Here is a 13,176-nt window from a genome sequence, read left to right as displayed (position 1 = left end):
GTACACTCCTTGCTTTCTTAGTACGCCAACATAATACCTCTAACACTATACTACAAATCCGCACACTTGACGGCTCGCTGGTATCTTCTACAGATGAGATACTTCAATGTTTTCATGATTACTATGAAGCGTTATATAGATCTGGTAGTGGTCTTGATGTTTTTGAATGTTTGGATTATTTATCAGATATAGTGTTTCCTTTATTGAGTCCAACCCAGCGGGCCTTTTATGGACGCTGAGTTCACCTTGGAGGAAGTAGAACATGCTATGGCGGATATGGCCCCCGGGGAAGCCCCTGGGCCTGATGGGTTTCCCATTGAGCTTTACAAGAAATACCGTGATCAACTGGCGCCACTCTTATTGAAGGTACTTCGGGAAATATGGGAGGGAGGATCTATGCCCGAAACATTTTATGATGCAAATAAAGGAAAGAGGGGAAGGATCCTTTGGAATGTGGATCGTATCGTCCTATATTGTTGGTAAATGTAGATTATAAAATCTTTACTAAAATCTTGGCTACTAGACTGAACACAATCATATTAGACCTTATAAACCCAGACCAGACTGGCTTTATGCCTGGAAAAAGCACCTCCATTAATATTAGACGGGTTCAGTCAGTGATTCAGTATAGCTCTCTAGAAACAGATAATAGCTGGGCATTGGCATCGTTAGATACAGCCAAGGCTTTTGACTCTCTCGAGTGGCCCTTCCTATCTGCGTGTTTAAGGAAATACGGTTTTGGGGATACATTTTTGAGAGGGATAGATATACTATATATGAAGCCCAGGGCACGTATAGTTGTGAATAATGCCATTTCTGAGCCCTTTTCCCTATATAGGGGAACTCGTCAGGGATGTCCTCTATCCCCGGCTCTCTTCGCCTTGGCAATAGAGGCTTTGGCAATAAGCATAAGGACCTCCGATGACATTAAGGGAATAAATATTGCAGATCGAGTGGATGCCATTGGTCTTTATGCTGATGACATGATAATATTTATGGACAAAGTAGAGGAAACGTTACCACAAGTGATAGCGACTATAGATAAATTTAGTAAATTCTCCGGTCTCTATATAAACTGGGATAAATCTGCTTTGTTCCCTCTCTCACATACCCCGGCACCCTGCCTTGAAACTCTCTCGTCGCTACCCATTGTCTCCAGTTTCAAATATTTAGGTATCCACATGTCTAAACATAGCCAATTAGATCTGCAACTTAATATCTATCCACTATTAGATTTGGTTAAAATTAAATTTACAACCTGGAACAAACTCCCGCTTTCTGTCGCCGGCCGTATTAACCTAATAAAAATGATATTGCTCACTAAACTTAGCTACTGCCTTCAACATAGTGCCATGCGCATACCCAAACACGTCTTTGCGAGTTTAAATTCCCTGGTTACATCCTTTATATGGGGAAAAACTAGACCCAAACTTAAATTATATGTATTACAGAGGCCGAAGCAGGGGGGTGGGGTGGCTCTGCCGGACTTCTACTTATATTATCTCGCCGGCCAGGCTAAGGCGATAAATAAATGGATGCCCAATAATTCCCTGCCTAACTCGGAGAGCCATTTGTTTCATTCTGCCCGGGTTGATTAGTTCTAGAAACCCCAGTGGACAGAGAAAGTTAATGCTCCCCGTTTGCTGCCTTTGCTCCGGCTGGCACGATTAATATGGAGGCAAATTAAAGTCATTGGATTTGTAGATGTAGTAGTTAAAATGCCCCTGTGGAATAATAGTTACTTTCCGGGATTATTGAGCCATCCATCCACTGATTTTTGGATTTCATATGGTGTTCTCTCGGTGAGAGATGTATATAACCAAGGGATCTTTGTATCCTTTGAACAACTACAGAATACCCACAGTATTCCGAGATCTCAGTTCTTCCGTTATCTACAGCTAAGATCAGCCTTTCAATCACAAATGCGGAATATGGGTACAGATCGAGCTATTTCATCTTTACCTTTGATAGGTATTCTCAACTCACAGGGCCCTCAAGGACTTATTTCCTCCTTATATACTTATTTGTTGTCCATGGGAGTTGGGTCTACTATAAACTCTGTCAAGGGGAAATCCTCCCATTTCCCCTTGACAGAGTTTATAGTATAGATATAGACTTCTTCCTGATGTATCGGGAGAAGACTGGGAGGATATTCTGGAGTCCCCAACTAAAGTCTCTCCCTCAATTAATAATAAAATGACCCAGTTGTATATTATATATCAGTCTTATTTGACCCCGGTGCGACTTTTTAAAATGGGCCGCCTCCGTTCGTCAGATTGCTTGCGGTGCCATTCAAGTGATGCAGATTTCATTCATATGATTTGGAAGTGCCCTGTTATTCTTCATTATTGGAAGGAGGTGACGACATTATTAACATCCTTATTACTGATTCCTGTCCCAATTGAGCCACTGATCTGCTTGTTTGGGGTGTGGGATGCCGAAGCTTGGGATCATTATACCGGAATATTTCTACGAGAGGCACTTTTTATGGCACGGAAGGTGTTAGCATTATGATGGATGGGTGGTTCCTGCCCATCTCTCAGAGCATGGGTCGATCTGGTGAATTCGATCATCCCGTATGAACGTACACTATATCAAAATAGAGGATGTCCAGGTAAATTCGAGAAGATTTGGGGTAAATGGAACTCTTCTTATAATACTTTATAATCCCCATTAACTTGACAATTATGTGAGAGTTGGGCTCGTGGTTTGGGGGGCATCACTTAAAGGGTGAAATCTGTATGGAACTTTCTTCTTGGCAGCGTACTATTAAAAGTTAATGTAGTTAAATGTTATATAATAGGTGATTTATAAGACGTCAGTGATTCAACATGCACAGTTTGTTACTTTTGCAATATTTTTAGATATGATGATGCATTGCACCTATCTGTATTCCATACTGTAATTGATAATAACAAATGCAAACGTGTGTATTGTATAGTTTATTCTGGAATTAATAAATACATAGTAACATAGTAACATAGTTAGTAAGGCCGAAAAAAGACATTTGTCCATCCAGTTCAGCCTATATTCCTATATTCCATCATAATAAATCCCCAGATCTACATCCTTCTACAGAACCTAATAATTGTATGATACAATATTGTTCTGCTCCAGGAAGACATCCAGGCCTCTCTTGAACCCCTCGACTGAGTTCGCCATCACCACCTCCTCAGGCAAGCAATTCCAGATTCTCACTGCCCTAACAGTAAAGAATCCTCTTCTATGTTGGTGGAAAAACCTTCTCTCCTCCAGACGCAAAGAATGCCCCCTTGTGCCCGTCACCTTCCTTGGTATAAACAGATCCTCAGCGAGATATTTGTATTGTCCCCTTATATACTTATACATGGTTATTATCGCCCCTCAGTCGTCTTTTTTCTAGACTAAATAATCCTAATTTCGCTAAACTATCTGGGTATTGTAGTTCTCCCATCCCCTTTATTAACTTTGTTGCCCTCCTTTGTACTCTCTCTAGTTCCATTATATCCTTCCTGAGCACCGGTGCCCAAAACTGGACACAGTACTCCATGTGCGGTCTAACTAGGGATTTGTACAGAGGCAGTATAATGCTCTCATCATGTGTATCCAGACCTCTTTTAATGCACCCCATGATCCTGTTTGCCTTGGCAGCTGCTGCCTGGCACTGGCTGCTCCAGGTAAGTTTATCATTAACTAGGATCCCCAAGTCCTTCTCCCTGTCAGATTTACCCAGTGGTTTCCCATTCAGTGTGTAATGGTGATATTGATTCCTTCTTCCCATGTGTATAACCTTACATTTATCATTGTTAAACCTCATCTGCCACCTTTCAGCCCAAGTTTCCAACTTATCCAGATCCATCTGTAGCAGAATACTATCTTCTCTTGTATTAACTGCTTTACATAGTTTTGTATCATCTGCAAATATCAATATTTTACTGTGTAAACCTTCTACCAGATCATTAATGAATATGTTGAAGAGAACAGGTCCCAATACCGACCCCAGTGGTACCCCACTGGTCACAGCGACCCAGTTAGAGACTATACCATTTATAACCACCCTCTGCTTTCTATCACTAAGCCAGTTACTAACCCATTTACACACATTTTCCCCCAGACCAAGCATTCTTCTCATTTTGTGTACCAACCTCTTGTGCGGCACGGTATCAAACGCTTTGGAAAAATCGAGCTATACCACGTCCAATGACTCACCGTGGTCCAGCCTATAGCTTACCTCTTCATAAAAACTGATTAGATTGGTTTGACATGAGCGATTTCTCATAAACCCATGCTGATATGGAGTTAAACAGTTATTCTCATTGAGATAATCCAGAATAACATCCTTCAGAAACCCTTCAAATATTTTACCAACAGTAGAGGTTAGACTTACTGGCCTATAATTTCCAGGTTCACTTTTAGAGCCCTTTTTGAATATTGGTATATTGCTATGCGCCAGTCCTGCGGAACAGACCCCGTCGCTATAGAGTCCCTAAAAATAAGAAATAATGGTTTATCTATTACATTACTTAGTTCTCTTAGTACTCGTGGGTGTATGCCATCCGGACCCGGAGATTTATCTATTTTAATCTTATTTAGCCGGTTTCGCACCTCTTCTTGGGTTAGATTGGTGACCCTTAATATAGGGTTTTCATTGTTTCTTGGGATTTCACCTAGCATTTCATTTTCCACCGTGAATACCGTGGAGAAGAAGGTGTTTAATATGTTAGCCTTTTCCTCGTCATCTACAACCATTCTTTCCTCACTATTTTTTAAGGGGCCTACATTTTCAGTTTTTATTCTTTTACTATTGATATAGTTGAAGAACAGTTTGGGATTAGTTTTACTCTCCTTAGCAATGTGCTTCTCTGTTTCCTTTTTGGCAGCTTTAATTAGTTTTTTAGATAAAGTATTTTTCTCCCTATAGTTTTTTAGAGCTTCAATGGTGCCATCCTGCTTTAGTAGTGCAAATGCTTTCTTTTTACTGTTAATTGCCTGTCTTACTTCTTTGTTTAGCCACATTGGGTTTTTCCTATTTCTAGTCCTTTTATTCCCACAAGGTATAAACCGCTTACAGTGCCTATTTAGGATGTTCTTAAACATTTTCCATTTATTTCCAAATGAATAAAAAAAAATATATATATTCGATGCCGATCGTATTTGTAACCGAATCCGAACAAATTCGCTCAACTCTACTGATGACACCTTAGCGTAATACAGAATTTAGGAGCCTAATGGTGTGGACCGAGGTACCGATCAGTTATTAGGACACTTGGAAGGCTACAAACAATGGGGATCAAAGGGAAAGTAGAAACATTTTGTGACTGGAATACCCCTTAACCCCATTGCATCCCGCACTGTACCATGCCCCAGTTGTCACCCACTGTAACAGCAGTGACTGGAGTTGGCTCTAATCACTGATAATCACATATACTATTAGTCATATAGATTCCATGTAATTGTGATTTTATTCTATTCCAGGAGGTGGCGCTCTTCCTTAAGGAGTTTAATGCTCCAGAAATATTTTTAGGCATCATCTCAAAGTCAAAATGCAACCGTCTAACAGTAAGTAATAAAATGCCGGATTATCAGACTGATATACAGAGTACAGCGTCCTGTAAAATGTCTCTTCCCTTCAGGAGATCTGTGTGGGGATCCTGGGTAACATGGCGTGCTTTCAGGAGACATGTATAGCCATCAGTAAGAATGAGGACTTGGGGTAAGTGCTCGGAGCTCAGTACTTACCACTGTTTGATCAGAAAGCAATAAGCGATTGACTTTTAACTGTTTTCGGCTTTGCTCATGACTTTTGTTCTTCTCGCCATTTTGTAGAGACTTCCTGCTGCTGCTGATGTGTGACACGGACCCCCCAACCCTGCTGGAAACTACCAGGTAGGTGCATGTATCATCACAAACATGCCTGAATTATCGCCGGAATATGGTGTCAACATACGAGAAGGTCCTGTTGGATCTCCTCAGCCTTTTCCAGATTCTATGAATGTCTATGAACAGAGAAAACATAAAACAAGTAAAAATCGGCAAATTCTATTTTATGTGTACAATGAGTACACCTGTCCATTGTCAGTAAATACTGAAATAGTAAATTTTGACAGACATTTTGAGGGGTGGAGATGGAGGTAAGAAATCTTTTTAGCTGAGCACTGATCTCCTCCAAGGAGAAAGATGGACTCCACTGACGTTCTACTGAGAGTCTTAGGAGAACTGGGTGCTTCTTAATGATTCTTCCCCTGTTTTAATGATCAGTCGGGGGTTCAGTACACAATCCACAACCAAACTTCTAAAACTTAAAAAAAAAAACAACTGTTGTGAGCTTGTCTCAGTTCCTATTTCCGGTGGAGTGAATGAAGGCTGTGTAGGAATTTATCTCTTGCCCTCTTACCCCTTTAACTTACTCTGCCGCAGCAGCTGCGCCCCAGTATAATCTTTGTCGTGTGTCTGGTGAGGTTGTTATTCCGGTTTTCAGAATTGCCCTCTAGAAATGCCCATGGAAGATGTGGAGGATATTGTTAATCTTAGAAAGCTCATTTCATGCCCCCTATTAAAGAATTCTGAATTAATGGTGAGGGTCTCCTTTTCAGGATCCTGATCTTTTATCCAGAATGTTATATGCATACTCCTTCTCTCTTGGGACCAGTCTTGTCCTATATCACACATACAACCTATTAATGGGGATGTGTAATGCTTTCCCTGCAGGAGGAATGAGCCCTTACTTCCAGGCTATCCCACACTGATCGCTGGAGGTCCATTATGTTTAGATCATGTCATAAAGTGTATAGAAATGTAGAGAAGTAAATCCCACAAGACGTATAAGCTTTATCCTAGTCCATTCTCTGTTCCAGGCTGCTGCTGACATGTGTATCTCAGGTTGATGTGGTGAGCACTTGGTTGGAAAGGATCAAGAAACGACCGAGTGTCCGAGACCACCTCTGCTTCATCATGAGCAGCTCCACCAATGGTACAGTATGTAAGGCTATGTGCACCTCACTTTATTGCCTCCGATAACCCTATACACTGGGAAAAGCTTGTGACTTGTATGTTGGACACCTCATCAGAGCCTCCGTATAACAATCACCAGCGAACAAAAAGTCATGAGTTTAATGGAGTCGTTTTTTTCTGCTGGATGGAGTACCATAGAACACTACACTGTTCTGCATCTTCTCTTTTTCTGCTATATAGTGGGCAGACAGAAATCAAAAAGACGTATTCCTTTTTTCTACTCAGTCGGAAATAAAAAACTAAGATGAGCAAATTGTTCTAAGACAATAGACTCCCTATTCTATATAGCTCTACTGTACAAGTATTTCCCAACATACACTGTAAAGACAGGGCAAAATCACAGTGTGAACATAGCCTAGTAAGTCCGGTAGGCGCAGAGATGTCATTAACCCCTTAATGACAGCCAATACGTCTTTTAACTGACCTGAGATATAAGAGAATAGCCTCCACATACAGGTGACAATCCAGCAGCTTTCGGCTGTACACTACAGCTGACAACTTGTTGCATCAGTCACGATCAGTGTTTGCACCGTCCAAATCTGTTTAACCCCTTAGATGCTGCTGTCAATAGTGACTACTTCATTATAAATGGTTAACAGACTGTGGGGGCTTCCTCCTAATCCCAATTGGTGCCCTCAGATCATGATTGTGTGGTCCTGATGTTTGCGATTGGCAATTCATGACCAAATTCTGGTCTAAGAGTCTGCCGGCTGTTGTAACCTGTTCAGAAGTTAGAGGCATTTAGGTGGTAAAAATGCACATTGTCATTTCTGTCATGTCACCTGACAGCAGTTTTCAATATGTCAGGGGGTGCTGTTTTTAAAGTGGTATCACTTTTGGGGGTTTCCCAATATATGGGAACACTAAATGCACTTCAAATATGGCTTAGTCCCTAAAAAAATAAATTTTGTAAATTTCCTTGAAAAAATGAAAAATTACTGCTACAGTTTTAAACCTCCTAAAATGCTAACAAAATAAAAGAACATTTTACAAATGGTGCTGATGTAAAGCCGACATGAGGGAAATGTTATTAATTCATGTTTTGCTGTGGCATAACTATTTGGATTAAAGGGACAATTATTAAAAGTTTGAAAATTGCAAATTTTTTAACATTTTTCTCAAATTTCTGATATTTTTTATAAATAAACACGAAACCTATCAACCTAAATGTACCATTATCATAAAGTATAATGTGTCGCGAAAAAACAATATCAAAATCACTGGGATTTATTGAAGCTTTCCAGAGTTATTACCACATAAAGTGACACTGGTCAGATTTTAAAAATTTGGCTCCGTCACTAAGGGGTTAAGCACCAGAGACTTCTCATATAAGGCTCTACACCTATTCTGTATATAACCATTGCTTTGTATTATGGCTCCGGATGGCAGCTGTATATTTAGTGAGTACAGGATCAGATCCCGTCAGGACAAACTGTTCCTAATAAATAAAATCTCTCATCATTAATTCCCAATATACATTACCGTATTCCGTTCTGTTAGCCCCAAGTCTTATCGAAGTACTATGTAAATGAATATAGAGACTATATACATATGAAATACCACAACCTTCCAACGTTCATTGTATTGGAGATCTCTGCCTGCTGTCAGTGAATGAGGACACTGGTACATAGTCCTGCTTGCAGTGAATAGATCTGTATACAGTCCACACCGGGGATGCACATCCTGCAGCCTGGGGGCCACATGCGATCGCACTGTTTTTGCGGCCCCTCAGCCGACTGGTTACAGACATGCCTGTCTGTTGACTGCTCACATGTATTGCCAGGGTGAGGTGAGCACTAATGCTACACTATGTGGCCGTCTATGGGTTCCCCGTATGTCTGTAAAATGGGATCTTCTGCCCCCTTGTAGCACTGCAGGAAGGATTACATGAAGTGGAGAGTTGGCCATCCGCTCGGCTACGAGTAAACTGTAAACTCAGGGGCATTTAAACTGGGGAGGCGCTAGGCAGGGCTGCCCACTAATACCCCTTATTTTTGCATTGGCATGTCAATTGAGAGAACCAAGGGGTTTTGTGTTACTCAGATGTGGGAAATAGAGGACTGTGTGCCTGTATGCGGATGGCATGCTGCTTTTTATAACTGACATCATTACCTCAGTAGGTCTAATAATGAGTATAAGGCCAGGGTCACACTTGTGAGTGCAATGTGAGAAGCTCGCGCCTCAATACCCGGCACTGCCGCCGGCATTCGGACCGGAGCGTTCAGCTGCATAGAAATACATGCGGCCGCACATTCCAGTGTGGGACACCGGCCTTATAGTGAAATTTGGTCAGTGGTCAGGTTTGTTGATCAATTGGGATAAGCCCGTTTTACTACCAATAGACTCCTTGCCCTCCTCTCAAACATTAGAGGAGTTGTCCACTACTAGGATAACCCCTTCTTAAACTAAGGGTACCGTCACACATTGAAATTTTCATCGCTGCGAAGGCACGATCCGTGACGTCGCAGCGATCGTATGATCATCGCTCCAGCGTCGTAGACTGCGGTCACACGTTGCAATCACGGCGCTGGAGCGATGCCGAAGTCCCCGGGTAACCAGGGTAAACATCGGGTAACTAAGCGCAGGGCCGCGCTTAGTAACCCGATGTTTACCCTGGTTACCAGCGTAAATGTAAAAAAAACAAACAGTACATACTCACCCGTCGGTGTCCTTCAGGTCCCTTGCCGTCTGCTTCCTGCTCTGAGTGCAGCCGTACAGTGAGAGCAGAGCGCGCTCTGCTCTCACTTTCCGGCCGGCACTCAGAGCAGGAAGCAGACGGCAAGGGACCTGAAGGACACCGACGGGTGAGTATGTACTGTTTGTTTTTTTACGTTTACGCTTGTAACCAGGGTAAACATCGGGTTACTAAGCGCGGCCCTGCGCTTAGTTACCCGATGTTTACCCTGGTTACAAGCGAAGACATCGCTGGATCGCTATCACACACAACGATCCAGCGATGTCAGCGGGTGATCAAGCGACGAAAGAAAGTTCCATACGATCTGCTACGACGTACGATTCTCAGCAGGATCCCTGATCGCTGCTGCGTGTCAGACACTGCGATATCGTAACGATATCGCTAGAACGTCACGAATCGTAACGTCGTAGCGATGGAAATTTCAATGTGTGACGGTACCCTAAGTGTTTGTCCCCGATAAAATAATAAATCCGATTCTCACCTCCTGTGTCGGCGCCGTTCCCGCAGTGTCGGCACTCTCTCTCTCCCCGGGGCTGTGATGCGGTATGGTGACACGTGATGCCGACACCCAATCGGCGCTGGAGCCACTGTCTACTCCGCCTTTGGTCAATGTGAACATGAAGAGGAAGTCTGGGATTAGCTGCAGCCAGAACTTCATCTTCCTGTTTAGTTTGTCCGAAGGCGGGGACAGTGGCACCAGTGCTGAATGGATGCCAGCATCACATGTCACAACACCGCATCATAGCCCCGGGACCGCGAATGCTGACACCGCGGGAATGGAGCCAGCACAGGAGGTGAGTATAGGATCTATTATTTTATTGGGGCCGAACATTTAGTTTTAAGAAAGGGTTGTCCTAGTAGTGGACAACCCCCAAAATGTGGGATAGAGGAAATAGTTATATGGGCTTCTCAGGGTGTACTTAATTCCCACCGATCTGGTGTAATACAATTCTCAGTGAACTGTTAGAACTGGGGAGATTTTCTGGTTGGTAACCAAGAAAGATTTGCATGCTAGATCAGTAACACACACATTCTACCCTTTAAAAGTTTGCAGCAGCTTCAAGAAGAATTTAATTTGCCAAATAATGTCTTTAATCAATATTTGCTAATTAGACATGGCCTTCTGCTCAATCAAGCATAGACCTTGGCATATAAAATCATCCTGTAGTGGATGCTATTGCCTCTGCTGATCGCCTCCATGCCACGCCGCATTGATGCAGTAATTGATGCCAAAGGAACCCCGACCAAGTATTGAGTGCATTTAATGAACATACATTTCAGTAGGCCAACAATTTCGGATGTTAAAGTCATTTTTTCTCAGTCGCCCATGACAGCACTACCAGAGAGGGGATCCGCCCTTCAGGGACAGGAAACCTATAGGATAAAAGGGCGGTACCTCTCCCCTGCATCAGTTTGGTTTCCTGTCCCTGACAGGGAACCTCCTAGGAATCGGTACCTGAGAACCCGGAGCCGGCCAGTCGGGTTATGGCAGCGAGAAGGCCCCTGTTCCGGCTGGTGCGGTGTCCGAAGTCGCCACTGCTGGGACCGATGGGTCTGCAGAGTGCGCAGGGAGAAGCGCAGCCGGCACTCCGGATAGGAGGTAGGGGCTTCAGGGACCCGGACGCCAGGAAGACAGCGCCGTAGCCACTACAGCCGCAGCAGCAGTGCCACCACCAACGTAAGCCGGATGTACAAAGGAAGAGGTCCTCCACCGACACTCGCAATACCCGGTCCAGCAGCCATTCTACACAGCGTAGCAAAGGCTCCAGTGTTGTGAACCAGCCGACACCACCACCTACGGATCTGATACAGGATCCTACACCTCCTCCAGAACCGGTACCTGTGGCTGCGCAAGATGGGTGAGTGATCTCCGTGAAAGTTCACTAGTGTAATGGGGTCCCCTCTTCTCCATTTATTTTAGGCAAGGAAAAGAACGGGGAAAACTAAACACAGAACCTGCCCACTGTGTGAGAAACCCTTTCCGCAGTCCTGGGATAAGAAGTTGTGTGATTCTTTTATAGGACAAGTCCTCTGTGAGGAAACCCCTAACTTATCCTCTGAATTACGATCAGTAATAAAATCAGAGGTAGAGACAGCATTTAAATCCCTTAAAGGAGAAAGGGTTAAGAAAAAAGCACCCATACCCTATTCCCACTCCAATTCCTCTATTTCTGATTTTGGAGACTCGGATAGACGGGATTCTTCCTCCTCTTCCTCAGATAATGAGAGCGGAGGTCGCCACTGCTTTCCTTTAGATGAAGTTGATGCGCTTGTGAAAGCAGTAAGATCAACCATGGGTGTCCTAGATCCACGGGCTGACAAGACAGTACAGGACATAATGTTTGGAGGATTAGGCCAAAAAAAGCGCAGGGTATTTCCAATTAATGAAAACATCCAAGCCTTAATTAAAAGGGAGTGGGAAAAGCCAGAGAGAAAAAACTCGTCAGTACCATCCCTTAAACGGAAATATCCCTTCGACTTCATGGGATAAGGCCCCTAAACTTGACGTAGCAGTAGCCAAGGCCTCAAAAAAATGTGCTTTACCCTTTGAGGACATGGGGACACTGAAGGATCCTCTTGATAAAAGAGCGGATACCTTCCTTAAAGGGGCATGGGAGTCAGCAGGCGTATGCTTAAGGATGGCAATAGCTGCCGCATGCACTTCTAGATCCCTAATGATTTGGATTGATAATTTGGAAAAACAACTAAGGGATGGCGTGTCGAGAAATAATGTAATAGAATCTATTCCCATGATTAGAGGGGCGGCAGCCTTTCTCGCAGACTCATCAGCTGACTCAGTTAAACTCACTTCCAAATCAGCAGCCCTATCAAATGCAGCCCGTAGAACCTTATGATTAAAGAGCTGGCCAGGCGACCTACAAACCAAACAGAAACTTTGCTCAATCCCTTGTGAAGGAAAATTTTTGTTTGGGGAGACCCTGGATGATATTTTACAAAAAGCAGGAGACAAGAAAAAAGGGTTCCCCATCCTGGCCGCACCATTTGCTAAACGGCCCTTTCGGAATAGAACGTTTTTCCGGAGACGGCCGCCAAGGGAGCAGAACAGATGGGATGATGGGAAAAGGAGAGATAGGGGATTCCTTTTCGGTAATTCCCCAAGAGATAAAAAGACCACTAAGTGACATCTCCCCCCGGGTGGGAGGGAGGTTATCTCAATTCCTCCCGGCCTGGGAAAAAATTTCAACCAGTGTCTGGATATTGAAATTGATAAAATCGGGGCTTCAAATAGACTTTACTTCTCTTCCTCCCCAAAATTATGTGGTCACCCTGATAAAATCCTCTCCGCAACAACAACAGGCGTTAGAACAAGAAATTATGAAGCTCATAAACAAAGTCGTCATCCAGGAAGTTCCCACAGAGGAAAAAGGAACAGGTTTTTATTCCCCATTTTTCCTGGTTCCAAAACCAGACGGAACCTTCCGCACGATAATAAACTTGAGGAAGCTGAACAGCTATGTAAAGAACCAAAG

General features: G+C 43.3%; 2 protein-coding genes across 5 annotated transcripts in view; one reads left to right on the top strand and one right to left on the bottom strand.

The window, feature by feature from the left end:
* LOC143806518 (uncharacterized) overlaps nt 1-13,176 on the bottom strand; it is a 95,377-nt gene that overhangs the window by 26,759 nt on the left and 55,442 nt on the right. The window lies entirely within an intron of this gene.
* Nucleotides 1-13,176, top strand: part of SAAL1 (serum amyloid A like 1) — a 92,559-nt gene that overhangs the window by 72,548 nt on the left and 6,835 nt on the right. For all 4 annotated transcript variants that reach the window (XR_013221493.1, XM_077287135.1, XM_077287138.1 and 1 more), the window contains exons 4-7: nt 5,455-5,538; nt 5,613-5,692; nt 5,806-5,865; nt 6,834-6,949. Coding sequence is in view for 3 of the 4 variants with exons in the window: in XM_077287135.1 (XP_077143250.1) it covers nt 5,455-5,538; nt 5,613-5,692; nt 5,806-5,865; nt 6,834-6,949 (340 nt within the window). In the remaining variant the exon portion in view is untranslated. The remainder of the gene's footprint in view (nt 1-5,454; nt 5,539-5,612; nt 5,693-5,805; nt 5,866-6,833; nt 6,950-13,176) is intronic.

The sequence above is a fragment of the Ranitomeya variabilis genome, chromosome 2 (genome assembly GCF_051348905.1).
Source record: "Ranitomeya variabilis isolate aRanVar5 chromosome 2, aRanVar5.hap1, whole genome shotgun sequence".
In the NCBI taxonomy this organism is placed as follows: domain Eukaryota; kingdom Metazoa; phylum Chordata; class Amphibia; order Anura; family Dendrobatidae; genus Ranitomeya; species Ranitomeya variabilis.
This window is presented reverse-complemented; position numbering and strand designations above follow the sequence as displayed.